General features: G+C 36.2%; 1 protein-coding gene across 4 annotated transcripts in view; it reads left to right on the top strand.

Moving 5' to 3' along the window:
* The window catches only part of G3BP2 (G3BP stress granule assembly factor 2), a 71,707-nt gene extending 58,488 nt beyond the window's left edge, over positions 1 to 13,219 (top strand). For all 4 annotated transcript variants that reach the window (XM_039331421.1, XM_039331418.1, XM_039331420.1 and 1 more), the window contains 3 exons: positions 5,429 to 5,557; positions 5,728 to 5,846; positions 7,535 to 13,219. In XM_039331421.1, coding sequence (XP_039187355.1) covers positions 5,429 to 5,557; positions 5,728 to 5,846; positions 7,535 to 7,807 — 521 coding nt within the window. In that variant the 3' untranslated portion in view covers positions 7,808 to 13,219. The remainder of the gene's footprint in view (positions 1 to 5,428; positions 5,558 to 5,727; positions 5,847 to 7,534) is intronic.
* The last annotated feature ends 206 nt before the right edge of the window (positions 13,220 to 13,425 follow it).

The raw sequence follows: 13,425 nt of genomic DNA on the forward strand, positions 1-13,425 counted from the left end.
AACTACCCTGACATCAACTGGGAGACAAACTCCGCACCAAGTGGAAGATCAAACAGGTTCCTGGCAAACCTAGCAGACAACTTTGTCTCCCAAAAAGTAGAGAAGGGAACTAGGGGATTAGCCATTTTGGATCTAATTCTCACTAACAGAGATGAAATGATAGACGGTGTTGAAGCCATAGGAACCCTGGGAGGAAGTGATCATGCAATATTAGAATTCAACATTATAGAAGCACAACCAATAGAACACAGTCAAACTAGAGTCTTGGACTTCAAGAGAGCTAATTTCAATAAACTTAGAGAGGGCTTGGGAAGGATTCCATGGATGAGAATCCTCAAGGGGAAAACAACTCAAGAAGCTTGGGAAATTTTGAAAAATGAGATAATAAAAGCACAGTCTAGCACAATACCAACAAAGAGGAAAAATAACAGCTCTCAAAAGAAACCAGCATGGCTGCATAAAGAACTCTCTGACAAATTGAAAGATAAAAAGGACAAGTACAGAAAGTGGAAAGAGGGGAACATAACTAAGTCAGAATATCAGCAAATAGCCCGAGCCTGCAAAGATGAAGTGAAGAAAGCCAAGGCTCAAAATGAACTAAGGCTTGCGACCAAAGTCAAAAATAACAAAAAAGCTTCTTTCAACATGTAAAAAACAAGAAAAAAGTGAAGGAAATGATTGGTCCATTAGTGGGTGGAAGTGGCAAGAAGGTGACAAGCAACAGGGAGAAAGCAGAACTATTTAACTCATTTTTTGCATCTGTCTTTACACAAAGGGAAAAAACAGACCAACCTATCAAAAATAGTGCCATAAAAAACAAAACAGAAACACAAATTAAGATAGGCAAGAAAATGGTTAGTGAGCACCTGTCCAGCCTAGATGAGTTCAAATCGCCAGGACCAGATGGATTACATCCCAGAGTTCTCAAGGAACTGGCAGATGTGATATCGGAGCCACTGAACTATATTTTTCAAAGATCCTGGAACACAGGGGAACTACCAGAGGACTGGAAAAGAGCTGATGTAATTCCCATCCTCAAAAAAGGAAAAAAAATGGATCCAGGAAATTACAGACCTATCAGCCTGACCTCAATACCTGGGAAGATCCTGGAAAAGATAATCAAACAACGAATCAACGAACACCTAGAGGCAAACAAAGTCATTACTAAAAGCCAACATGGGTTTGTCAAAAATAGATCATGCCAGACAAATCTTATTGCATTCTTTGACCAAGTGACAAAATTAGTGGATCAGAGGAATGCTGTGGACATAATTTACTTGGACTTCAGTAAGGCATTTGATAAAGTAGATCACAACCTACTACTTGACAAGATAGAAAAATGTGGGGTAGACAGAACCACCACCAGATGGATCCGTAGCTGGCTGACCGGCCGTACTCAGCGAGTGGTCCTCAATGGAACTGCATCTATATGGAGGGAAGTGTGTAGTGGGGTGCCCCAGGGCTCTGTTCTGGGCCCAGTACTCTTCAACATCTTCATCAACGATTTGGATGAAGGGATAGATGGGGAACTCATCAAATTTGCAGATGACACCAAGCTGGCAGGAATAGCCAACACTCCAGAAGACAGGCTTCAGGTACAGAAGGATCTGGACAGACTTGAACACTGGGCACTAACTAACAAAATGAAATTCAATGGTGAAAAAAGCAAGGTTCTACATTTAGGCAAGAAAAACCAAATGCACAAGTACAGCATAGGTGGCACCATGCTCAATAGTAGTAACTGTGAGAGGGACCTCGGAGTCCTAGTAGACAATCACTTAAATATGAGCCAGCAGTGTGCTGCAGCTGCCAAAAAGGCCAACACAGTGCTAGGCTGCATTAACAGAGGGATAGAATCAAGATCACGTGAAGTATTAATACCACTCTTCAATGCCTTGGTAAGGCCACACTTGGAATACTGCATCCAGTTTTGGTCACCACGATGTAAAAAAGATGTTGAGACTCTAGAAAGAGTACAGAGAAGAGCAACAAAGATGATTAGGGGACTGGAGGCTAAAACATATAAGGAACGGTTGCTAGAATTGGGTATGTCTAGTTTAACGAAGAGAAGGACAAGGGGGGACATGATAGCAGTATTCCAATATCTCAGGGCTGCCATAAAGAAGAGGGAATTAAGCTATTTTCCAAAGCACCTGAAGGCAGGACAAGAAGCAACGGGTGGAAACTAATCAAGGAGAGAAGCAACCTAGAACTAAGGAGAAACTTCCTGACAGTGAGAACAATTAATCAGTGGAACAGCTTGCCTCCAGAAGCAGTAAATGCTCCAACACTGGAAGTTTTTAAGAAGAGACTGGACAGCCATTTGTCCGAAATGGTGTAGGGTTTCCTGCCTGAGCAGGGGGTTGGACTAGATGACCTCCAAGGTCCCTTCCAACTTTACTACTACTATTATAAGATAGAAATGCCTTTTAAAATTAGGTAGGGTAGGAAATGTTCATGGATGGATGAACTAAATGTGCCATTTTGAATTCCATGATAGAATATAAAGGAAAATATTATTAAGTAAATAAGTAGGCTGGATAAGAAAATAAATAGGGCTATGCAAAACACTTTTCAACTTTTAATTTCACTTTCAATTCATAATTTTATGAAACTTAAAATCTGAAGATAGAATCAGTGTTTTGAGTATCAGACGATTTGTTTCATGCATTTGAGAAGCATTCCAAGCTTAATATGTGTTACATCATGTTCGTAGTTCCTCCAGAACACTTTGCACTCAAGACATTGATTTGTCCCAGATAATTTGTCCCAGATGTTTCATGAAATTTCATTCATGAAACATTTTAAAATGAAACTATTACAAATTTTTACTTCTCGAATAAAGCTTTTCCATGTAAACAGGACTTTTAAGTGAGCCTACTCTAGCAAATGTAATGATTTTTCACATCTAGTGATAATATAGGAAGTCCTTGTTTAGTGACTGCTTCATTTAACAACAGTTCACAGTTACAACAGTAATGAAAAAATAACTTTACCTGTCCTTGCATTTACAATCTTTGCAGGTCTATAAAACAATGGAAAGCTGAAATAAGAATACAAGCATAGTGATGCTTTTATTTAGCAACTGCTTTGCTTAATGACCAAGTTGCCAGTCCCAGTTTTGGTCAATAATGAGGACTACGTATACTAAAAATTTGAGCTCCTTGCTCTTTTAAAAATTCCTTTGTGAACATAGTTCAGATTTATAATCTTATACAACAACTGGATAGAGCCTTAAATAATGTTTCTGAGAAACAAACTTGCATTAGCAATCAAATGAAATTGACAGTTGAAATTGTATTAATGCTAAATGAAGTGCCCAGAATTATCCTGCATAAATATATGGAACAAATACGTTCATTAACTATGTCTATATTTACTGGAACAGTTAGGAGCCTGTTTGGTATACTGGTTAAAGTGCCAGACTGGATATCAGAAGATGTTCTAGTCCTGTCTTACGTCTGAAAGCCAGCTGAGTGACTATGGGTCAGTCACTTTCTCTCTCAGTCCAGTTTACTTCATGTTGTTGCTGTGGAGAAAATAGGAAAACTAGGAGGAGGAAGGACTATTAGTTATGTTTGCCACTTTGAGCTATTCATAAAAATAATAAAAATGAGGTAAAAATGTAAGAAAAAGGAACAATTCACTTTTTGAAATATTAGGGAATATTGTTTTATGGTCCTTTGTATAATTAAAGCGCATAAGCAGCAGCTTGTGAGGCTAAGTAAAATTGCAATAAAAATCTCCAATAGCAGATAAAATATGTTTTAGGTTTATAAAAAAATTTCTGGATCAAAGAAAAAAGTGCAGTTAAATAGACTGCACCCAGTAGCTAGCTAAGATGTTTTTGTAGTAATGACTTTTATTAGTAACATATTTTATTTTTCATTGGTAACAAAATGAATAACAGTATTATATTTTTTACATTAAACATAGTTTTTACAGAATATATTCCGTAACTAAACTTAAAACATCTTTATAAAAAATTCCAGGGTAGGCTCACAGTGATTATATGCACTATATGCTTACAAAAAGCTGTGTATGGTTAAAAATATAATATTTTTTGTTTTGGATTTTACATGATTCTGGCAGTGACAGTTATGAAAGAGACAAGAATTATGAAAGTCTACCCTCCTCAATCTACTTCCAGTGAAAATCATTCTATCCTCCAAAAATCAGGAATCATTGCCCAGATGTTTAATTTTAAGATTACAATTATAAGAACTAAACAGTTCCTGTAAAATAGAAATTTAGCAGAAATTGGGCAAACATATTTTCATTTGTATTCTCCATATCCTTGTATATAAATTACACTTCCTATTTAACTGTTGTAGACTAACAATGCATTTAAGCAAATAAATCCATTTTAAATAAATGGATGCTAAACTTTTTATAGGCTGTCAGTTTTGGGTGCTACTAAAGTAGCTATTTGAATCATGGCCAATAGGATTTGAAATGGATACTCACAGAATCTTGTTTCCTGATTTGGCTATTGGTCCATCTCATCCAGTATTGACGACATTTACAGGCAGCAGCTCTCCAGAGCTTGAAATATTTTTTTCTGTTCTATTAGTAATTGTTGTTGGGAGTTGTAAAGCCAGTTATTTCCCTATCCAACCATAAGCTTCTTTGCAACCAAAAAGATCTAGCCACATATGCTGTGTCTGGTAATAAGCCCTTACTTTGAGTGAGTATGTGTAGTGTTCTGCTGCCAAAAAGGAAATAAGAGCAATCCTCTTCCAATGTTTTCCTGGTTTTTTTTCCTCTTCTGTGGCATTTTATTTCTTGCAACTTCATGGGTGATTCTATCTACAAGCTTAATACAATTGCTAAATAGAACAAAAAGAAGCATACAGAATTCTTTTACAATGTTACTGGATTGTTTTGGATATCGAAAGAGGATAATATTTGTAGCTCAGCGTTAATATGAGGGGTCCTTGGTCGTCTCTGATCTTGCTTGTTTTCTTGCAGACGTTTTATTACTGAAACTAGGTAACAGTATAAGTGCTAGTAAGAAGTGCGGTTTGCTGTCAGTTAATATTCTAGTGGCTTGCCCTGACAGTGCTGGTAGGGATGGTCTTAGAGATTCTTTGATTGGGCTGTTTACTGTTAGCTTCATTGGTAGTTTCTTGATTGGGATATTGTTTACTTGATTGTTGGTCTGATGTTAATTTTGGAGTTAATTAGGCTGATCTGGGTGCTGATTGCTGGTGGAGCAATTGTTTTGAATAGATTTAAATTTATTATAAAACCAGTAAAATTTTATCTTCATTACTATTGTCTCCTGAGATTATCACAAGTTTTCCTAAAACTTTTTTTGAGTCTAAAACAAGGATTATATTATTGAAATACCAATATAAAATTGCCATTTTGTATGCTTGTTAAAAGATATGATTTTACATTAATTTTTCATGTTTAATTACTATAGCCCGGGGGGATATGGATCAAAATGAGTCAGATAGTCGTCGAATAATTCGATATCCTGATAGCCACCAGCTCTTTGTTGGCAATCTGCCACATGACATTGATGAAAATGAACTGAAAGAGTTTTTTATGAGTAAGTAATTTCTCTTTTACTTTACTATGGAGCTTAGTGGAGAGAAAACTCCATATTTTTTTTAAGTCCTGTTATACTTCAAATATTAAACTGCTTCTATAAGCAACATGTCATTTCTGTTTAATCCAAGTGATGCATTTTTCCTAACCACCTGCGTTGTACTTTTACAGGTTTTGGGAATGTTGTGGAACTTCGTATCAATACAAAAGGTGTTGGAGGAAAACTTCCAAACTTTGGCTTTGTGGTGTTTGATGACTCTGAACCAGTTCAGAAAATTTTATTGGCTAAAGTAAGTAACTTGACTATAATCACTGCGTAGTGATTACCAGACTGAATTTAGTTTAAATCACTTCTGAAATTTGATCTTGTATTAATAGATTTCTTTAGATGAACAAAAAATAGTGAAATATCTATTCTCAGGAAATTCTCTTCTTGGGCTCCTTTGTTCTTTGTTAGTAGAAAATATTTTATGTGAGAAAAGTTCTAAAGTAATGTCTGTCTGCAGAGTCAAATAATAAAGTCAACTATAGTAAGTTACTCATTCTATTAGAAGTGTAGGGCAGCTCTAATTTTTATCCAATAATCTAGATTACTTTTCTTACATCATCCTGTTGTAGTAAGAAATATACATTCTTTCTAAAGTTCTTTTTAGATGACCTTCATCTGCTTCTGTTGTATATTTATTGCAAAAATAAATAAATAGCTATCCTATCACATTATATAGAATTATACATTTGGAAAATAATTTTCTTGAAACATGGGATTGCCCTCATCTCTCAGTAAAGACCATCAATTGAAAGAAGGCTTGGCACTGCAAATTGAAGGAGATCTCAGATTTAATTGTGACTACTAGCACTACTATTTTGTTTACCTTAAATATCTACTATAGAAAGCATTGAATTGCAATAAAATGAGATAAACCTAAGCACACAGCTGTTAATTAAAAATAAAAATAAGGGCTTTGTATACGCATTTAGCATGCTTCCAGAATTATTTGTAATTATATCTGATATTCAAATATAAATATATACTTCATCTTTATCAACGATGGCACAACAAGCTTGGCACTTAAGTTTAAAAATTGCTTGTAGGATTTCAATGATGAAGAATAAAAGGATGTATGACATTGAAGCAAGCAAATCTATGCTCTACGTCTTAGTTACAAATCTCTTACAATGGTCAGTTTAAGTGGAATGGGTCAATGTAGGAAATAATGAAATCTCAACTGATTTGAGATTTCCACTATGTTGCAGTGATTTTTTAAATTGCTGTTTGGAATATAGGTCACAAATAATGCCAGCTGTGTTAATATAATCAGAATACATTCTTTAAAAAAATATTGAAGCTCCTACTCTATCCCTTAAAACACTTACTAGATATATATTAGAAATAAAGTTAGGATTTTCTGGTTGGGATAGTCTCTGAGAAATACATCCGCTTGGATGGATTTCCTTCTGATTCTGAAAATTGAAAACAACTAAATTCTAAGAAATCACTGATATCTGTGAATACTTAAAAAATATATTTTTTTCCACAATGGCCATCTACCCCAGTATTGCCTCTTCCATCTGATAATTATCCAATGAGATAATTGGTGTGGTTTAGTGATATACGATATAGGATTAGAACTGGGTAACCTTAGGCTTCAATCCACTCTTAGCCATAGAAATTCCTTAAGTATCTTTGAGTCAGTTAAGTTTCCTTTGGCAACCTTACCTCATGGAGTGGTTGTCTGGAAAAATAGGAGGAAAGCTATTTAATACAAGATGTGGTATAAATCAATCAGTCAATAATTAATTGCAGGACAGAGAGAATGTTTTCCTAGATCCATTATTTGAAGTTTAGCTGAATATGGCATTAATAAATTTTGAGCTAGAACATGTTTTTCATGTAAAGTATTATTGGCCTGTGTCTTTTGGATATTCAGCTAACTAAACTTTTGGTATTACCATTGTTCCCTTCCTCTTCATTTAAAAGCCCATAATGTTCCGTGGTGAGGTGCGTTTGAACGTAGAAGAAAAAAAGACCAGAGCTGCTCGTGAAAGAGAAACTCGAGGTGGTGGTGATGATCGCAAGGATATTCGACGCAGTGACAGAGGTCCTGGGGGTTCACGAGGCATAGTGGGTGGTGGAATGATGCGAGACCGTGAAGGCAGAGGACCACCCCTGAGAGGGGCCATGGCCCAGAAGCTTGGCTCTGGAAGAGGAACTGGGCAGATGGAAGGCCGGTTCACAGGTCAACGTCGCTGAAGATTCATTGTTGGCAGGCAGTCTTGACAGTGATACATTATTCGTCATGTTTGCATTTTTGTTAATTTTCTGGCTTTGGAATGTAACACAGCCTTTTTTTATCATTTCTTTGATGTGAAAAACATCTTTTGATCACCAGGTAAATTGTGGTGGACATTCTTTTCCTAATTTCATGACGAAGTCATAATGTTAATTTATAAATTAGACTTGAAGATTAGGGAATGAGAAATGATCATTTAAACTTTCTGCAGCAACAATAAAGGACAAAGGGTATGCCTAATTGAGTTAAGGTCTTTCGGGTGTGTTAAAATCCTTCTGCTGCACATTTTGTTTAAGTGTTACTGTTGGAAATACAAATAGTGCAATCTTTGAATTGGAAAAGCTTGCCCCCCCTTTTTTTTTTCTTTTAGAACTCTTGACTCCAAACAACTCATGTTTTGTGAACTTTAAACGCACTAATGGGTACCTGCCTCATTTTACATTGACATCTGCTGAAAGCAGCAAGGAAAAATAATAGCTTGTGAAACGATGCGGGCATCTGCTCTGTTTGCTGTGACCAATATATGTATACATAAACCTTAACAAGACTAAAAATATGTTCCAGAAGGAAACCATTTAGCTATAAACACAAATGTAAAACTTCAAAAATCATAGTTTTTTTTTTCTTTTTTAAAAGTCTTATGAGCTTTCTGCCTCTCTGTAGATGGGGATGGCTGATTGCTCAACACACTCCTCTTACCTTTTCCCGTTCTGTAAGCAGTGTACAGTGAAAAATTGTCTTTACTGTATTGAGGTCTCTGGTAATGTAATAAGCATGATGGTGCCTTCTATTAAATACATCATTCCAGTCTTGCTGGTGATTTTGTACAGTATAGTGTATGAATGGCTGTGCTGCAAAACTTTAACAGCTGTAAAAATGTTTATAAAATCATTGTATAAAATTGCAGTATCTTTAAATCAGTAAAGGCTACTGGAATATTACTTCCCTAGCTCTATAGTTAAGTTTTTGAAGCCTTTGAACAAAAAAGGTATTAAGTAGTAGATACTTTTTAAAAACGAAAAATTGGTTATGAAATTGAGTATTCCTTTTGCATAGATAAGTCCAAAGTTAATCAAGTGGGGGTTTTTTTTTTGTTTTAAGTATACTCCAGGTAACATATTTAACATACAACTTGTTACACTCAAGGATACTGCAATTTTCATAGAGCAGGGAAATAGCTCAAATACTTGCTACTTTCAATTTTTGAACTATCACCCATTTTGCACAAACTCTGAAGTGACTTTGCCTACAAGGCTCAGATTTGTATATAGAGGGAAGATCTCTCTTTTTATGTATTTGGACTTGGTAGAGCATCTTGCGCTTGGGTGAGAGGTTTGCCATTTCCAGTTCCTGTTTGCGTAGAGAGCACATTCCAGAAAACTGTAGAGGTAGCAACAGTACTCCCCAGCTTCAGCTAGACAGTTCAACAAACCCTCAGGCTTACTCTTGAAGAGGGGAGACAAAGCTTGTGACCGTTCAGAGCTGCTCTAAACATGGAAGACCTCATATGCTATTATGTAACAAAAACATGTAATGCAAGAAGCATTTGGTGAAACTAACCATTTGTTGTTTCCTAAAACTGTGGAAAATTTTGCCTATATGTTGGGGATGGAGTAAGTTTATATTGTTTTTTACTCCCCAAATTGAGATCTTCCATGTTTGATGGTAAGTCTTGCACTATTTTCATACACTTTCTGGGGTACATTTTTCTCTTTCCATGTTTATGTGGGGGGAGGGGGTTGCGTTGAATTGTTTCATTTTCAGATGATACCTGGATATGTAGTACTTGAATGCTTCTCCATGAACCATATCGAATTGGAAAGCTTTTTTTTAAACTGCTTTTCTCAACAAGCAGTTACATACCAATATATCAGTATTTATGTTATTTGGCTTTTTAGTGCTATAATATTGCCCTACCATTTCCTGTAAAAAATGTTAAGGCAAGCAGCACCAATGGAATAATAATTAAAAAATGACAATTAGAGGAGCTACTGAGCTATTGAGTTTTCCAGTTTGCTTCTTTAAATGCTATGAACTAACTATTGGAAGCATACACAGACATTTACATGGTGATTGTTCACCTACTTTATGATGGAAACATAGTGTTCTTGTCCCTCTTTTCAATAAATGTACCTCTAGAAGAAAAGAACAGATCTCTTTGACCTATTTTATTGCTTATTTGTTGATATAGGTAATATTGCTATTGTTACAGTCCTATGTCAACAAACTTGCTTTAATTATCTTTTGGCTTTAGTAGGTATGCAAACAATGGACTACCATCTTTATTGCTGTAATGTGTTGAGCATTATATGCTAGTAGAACCTAGTTTAATTGTTGCAGGTGGAAAATATTTACTTTTAAGTTTTCATTTTTGAATGTGTTTTGACTAAACATACTAATAAACTACTGATGTCTGCAGCATTTACAAATGGTCCAGAATTCTCTTTCAGTGTGATTTAGTATTCCAGTTTGGCAACTTTCTGACAGTAAGCCTGCTTTGGTAATGTACAAAACTGCCTCATCCATATCATTTCACACTGAACTGTGGTACGTTACAGGTAGTCCTAGCTTAACAATGGTAATTGAGACTGGCAATTCTGTTGCTAAGCATTACATTGTATGACTTATTGGTAGTTTCAGCAGTCCAAGTTACTGTTGTTAGGTAAATCCTAATGGCTGCAGTGGTTGCAGCATCCCACAATCCCTATTTGCAATCTCCTGCTGACTTCCCCATTGATTTTGTCAGAAGCTGGCAGTAAAGACCATAAATGGTGATCATGTGAATGTGCAATCTGCAACCTTCATAAATCCAAGTCAGTTGTCAAATGCCCAAATTGTGATCATGTAACTATGAGAATCCTTCACAAATACATCTCATTCAGCTGGTTGTTAACAAGGACTATTTATCTAAATTTCTATTGATTGCAGCAATTTCATTCTATATTTAACATAAATGCTAAAATATTTCTTTTATTTTAACAACTCATTGCTGCTTACAATTTAATGTTTTACTTTCTTCAATAAAATCAGGCACCTTTTAAAAATTGTTAGTGCACTGATAAAACAGCCAAACCTTGACTTTAAAAACCAAAGCAAATAGAAAGCAGACACTTAATGATTCTAAACTGTATCTCTTTATCACTTGTGCTGGTGAGCATTCATTTCTGTATTGTCATGGTTACTTCATATGTTTACTTTATATGTGTTTTTAATTATGTGCCATAGGTTTGTGTCAATATTTAGTCATTACTTACATAGATTTTTCCCAAGATAATCCATTCCCAGCCTGGTTCTTTAGGCCTTCTAAAGGTGCATTTGCTGCTGTAATTGAGTCCATCCATCTTGCAATTGATCATCATCATGTCTCTGCCAACATTGTAAAATTCTCAAGAGAGCTAGATCTTCCCCTAATGTCTTGAAATATGAAAAATGACCTTGGTCATTTGGACCTTGATTGACTTTTTGTGAGTTTTTACTGGTTGGTAAATGACATATTTTTCTACTTCACAGAAGAAGAAGAGTAGTTAAAGGAGTTCTTTCATTCTGTCATTTGACACCTCAAATTTTGTGGAATTGCAATGTATGTTGGGGCCTGATGAAACCTTGACTGGTTATGTATATTTAAAAGGGCATGCAAATTGCTTCTTAAGATAAGAAAGAATCATTTCAATAGATATCTTTGCCAAGGAAAACTAAAAACCTGTTCAACGGGCATTCAAATGATTATATTTCACAATGTCCATGAAAATGATTACAGATAGTCCTCAACTTATGACTGGTTGCTTAACAGCTATTCAAAGTTACAGCAGACTCCTAAAAACTACTTACAACTCAGTCCTGAAGTTAAGACTGCTGCAGCACTCCCACAGTTATTTGCCCCCCTGCTTTGTTGCCTCCGCACAGTGTACTGGCAGGTCTTTCCCCTCACACCGGGCCCCAGCTGGCCTTTCCTTCCCCCATTGGGTCTTAGCAAACCTTCTCCACTGAATCCCTGCAGGCCTTTTCCCCCACTGGGTCCTCACAGGCCTTCCTATCCCCACCAGATACTTCCAGCCTTAAATCTGATTCCTGCCTCACCAAGCCACATATACTCTTCATCTTTGGACGAGCTCTAGAGCAGTCCGCTGGAGCAATTGGCTTGGAAGGGGGCCTGGTGGAGGGCAGGGAAAACCCTCCCTTACCCCTGAGGCACCTGTGCTCCACTTAATGATCCACATTAACAGCTTTATCAGGGAGAGAGGGAGCAGAGGATATGGGCCATTAAATGAGACCATCTCACTTAATGGCTATCATGTGCCCGTAATGGATAGGCTTCATTATAGTCATATGTTGAGGACTATTTGTATATCTTATGCTTTATAGCTGCATGTGGAGTGTTTGGTGTTTGAGGCTGGTTGTTTTCTTGCAGACATTTCATTACCCAGCTAGGTAACATCATCAGTAATAGTGTGTGGTTTGTTCTTGTTTATATACAGTAGCTTGCCCTGCCAGGTTAGTAAGCAAGTGGTTGTCTTCTCAGTAGTTCCTTGATTAAGGTATTGTTTTCTGCTTGTTTGTCTGGTATTACTTCCTGCTTTATTTTCTGTTTGATATTTTTTGTCTGGTGCTTTCTGGGTGTTGACAATAGCCTAATTAAGGAAGTACCAAGGAGAAACAACACCCCACCAAAACTGGCAGGGAAAACTATTATATATAAGCAAGGAGCAAACCCCACATTCACTAACACTAATAATATTAGCTAATGAAATGTCTGCAAGCAAACAACCGAGCTCAGCACCAAGAACTCTACAATTTAACCCTGAGTTACCTTTCTTTTTATTGCATAAGACTTGCTTCATATATTCACTATAGGTGAGTTTTGTTTTGCTTCACTGCTTTATCTTGTATGTTTTTTTTCCCATCGTACTGAGTTTAGTTTTCTGGCAATTATATAAATATGATCCGCTCCTAATCTGCTAGTGTAGTTTGCAGCTAGACACAGACATAGAGGCTAGGTCTGGAAGGGATTTTGAATGTCTTCTAGTCTTAAATCCCTACACAAGGCAGGAAATCTTATACCATCCTGTGGAATTTCATAGTGATGTCTCATTTAAGTATTAATCTGGCCTGCCCATCTTTCTCTCTCAAGGACAGCCAAAAATAATATAAAAATGGAATATGAATCATACTCTGAAGCTAGATAATAGATAGTATGCATGGTTTTGCTTAGACTTAACTGCATATACATTAAGAACATTCAATCTTCTGTACCTGGAAAGAAAGTAGGTGTTCTGCCAGTGAGAACATGAAGTGAGAAAATGAAGCACAATTAGATGGAAAAAATGTAAAACTGTTATATCCGGTGACAAAACTATTAAATATTTTGAAAAACATTGCAGAGGAAATTTGTGCTCTTCTGTTGATTATTATTTCTATCATTGTAAGGCATCATGTCCAAAGATAAAGCACAAATTTGGAAGGCAGCTGGAGCATTATTCAAAATCCATCTCTAATGAACACAACACCACATTGCACACGCTGAACAAATATTCAAAGCAGTCATAAAGAGCTACAACTAACATAGCACTTAGTCCTTGAC

The sequence above is a fragment of the Crotalus tigris genome, unplaced genomic scaffold (assembly GCF_016545835.1).
Source record: "Crotalus tigris isolate CLP2741 ecotype Arizona unplaced genomic scaffold, ASM1654583v1 scf7180000024437.13266115, whole genome shotgun sequence".
NCBI lineage: Eukaryota > Metazoa > Chordata > Lepidosauria > Squamata > Viperidae > Crotalus > Crotalus tigris.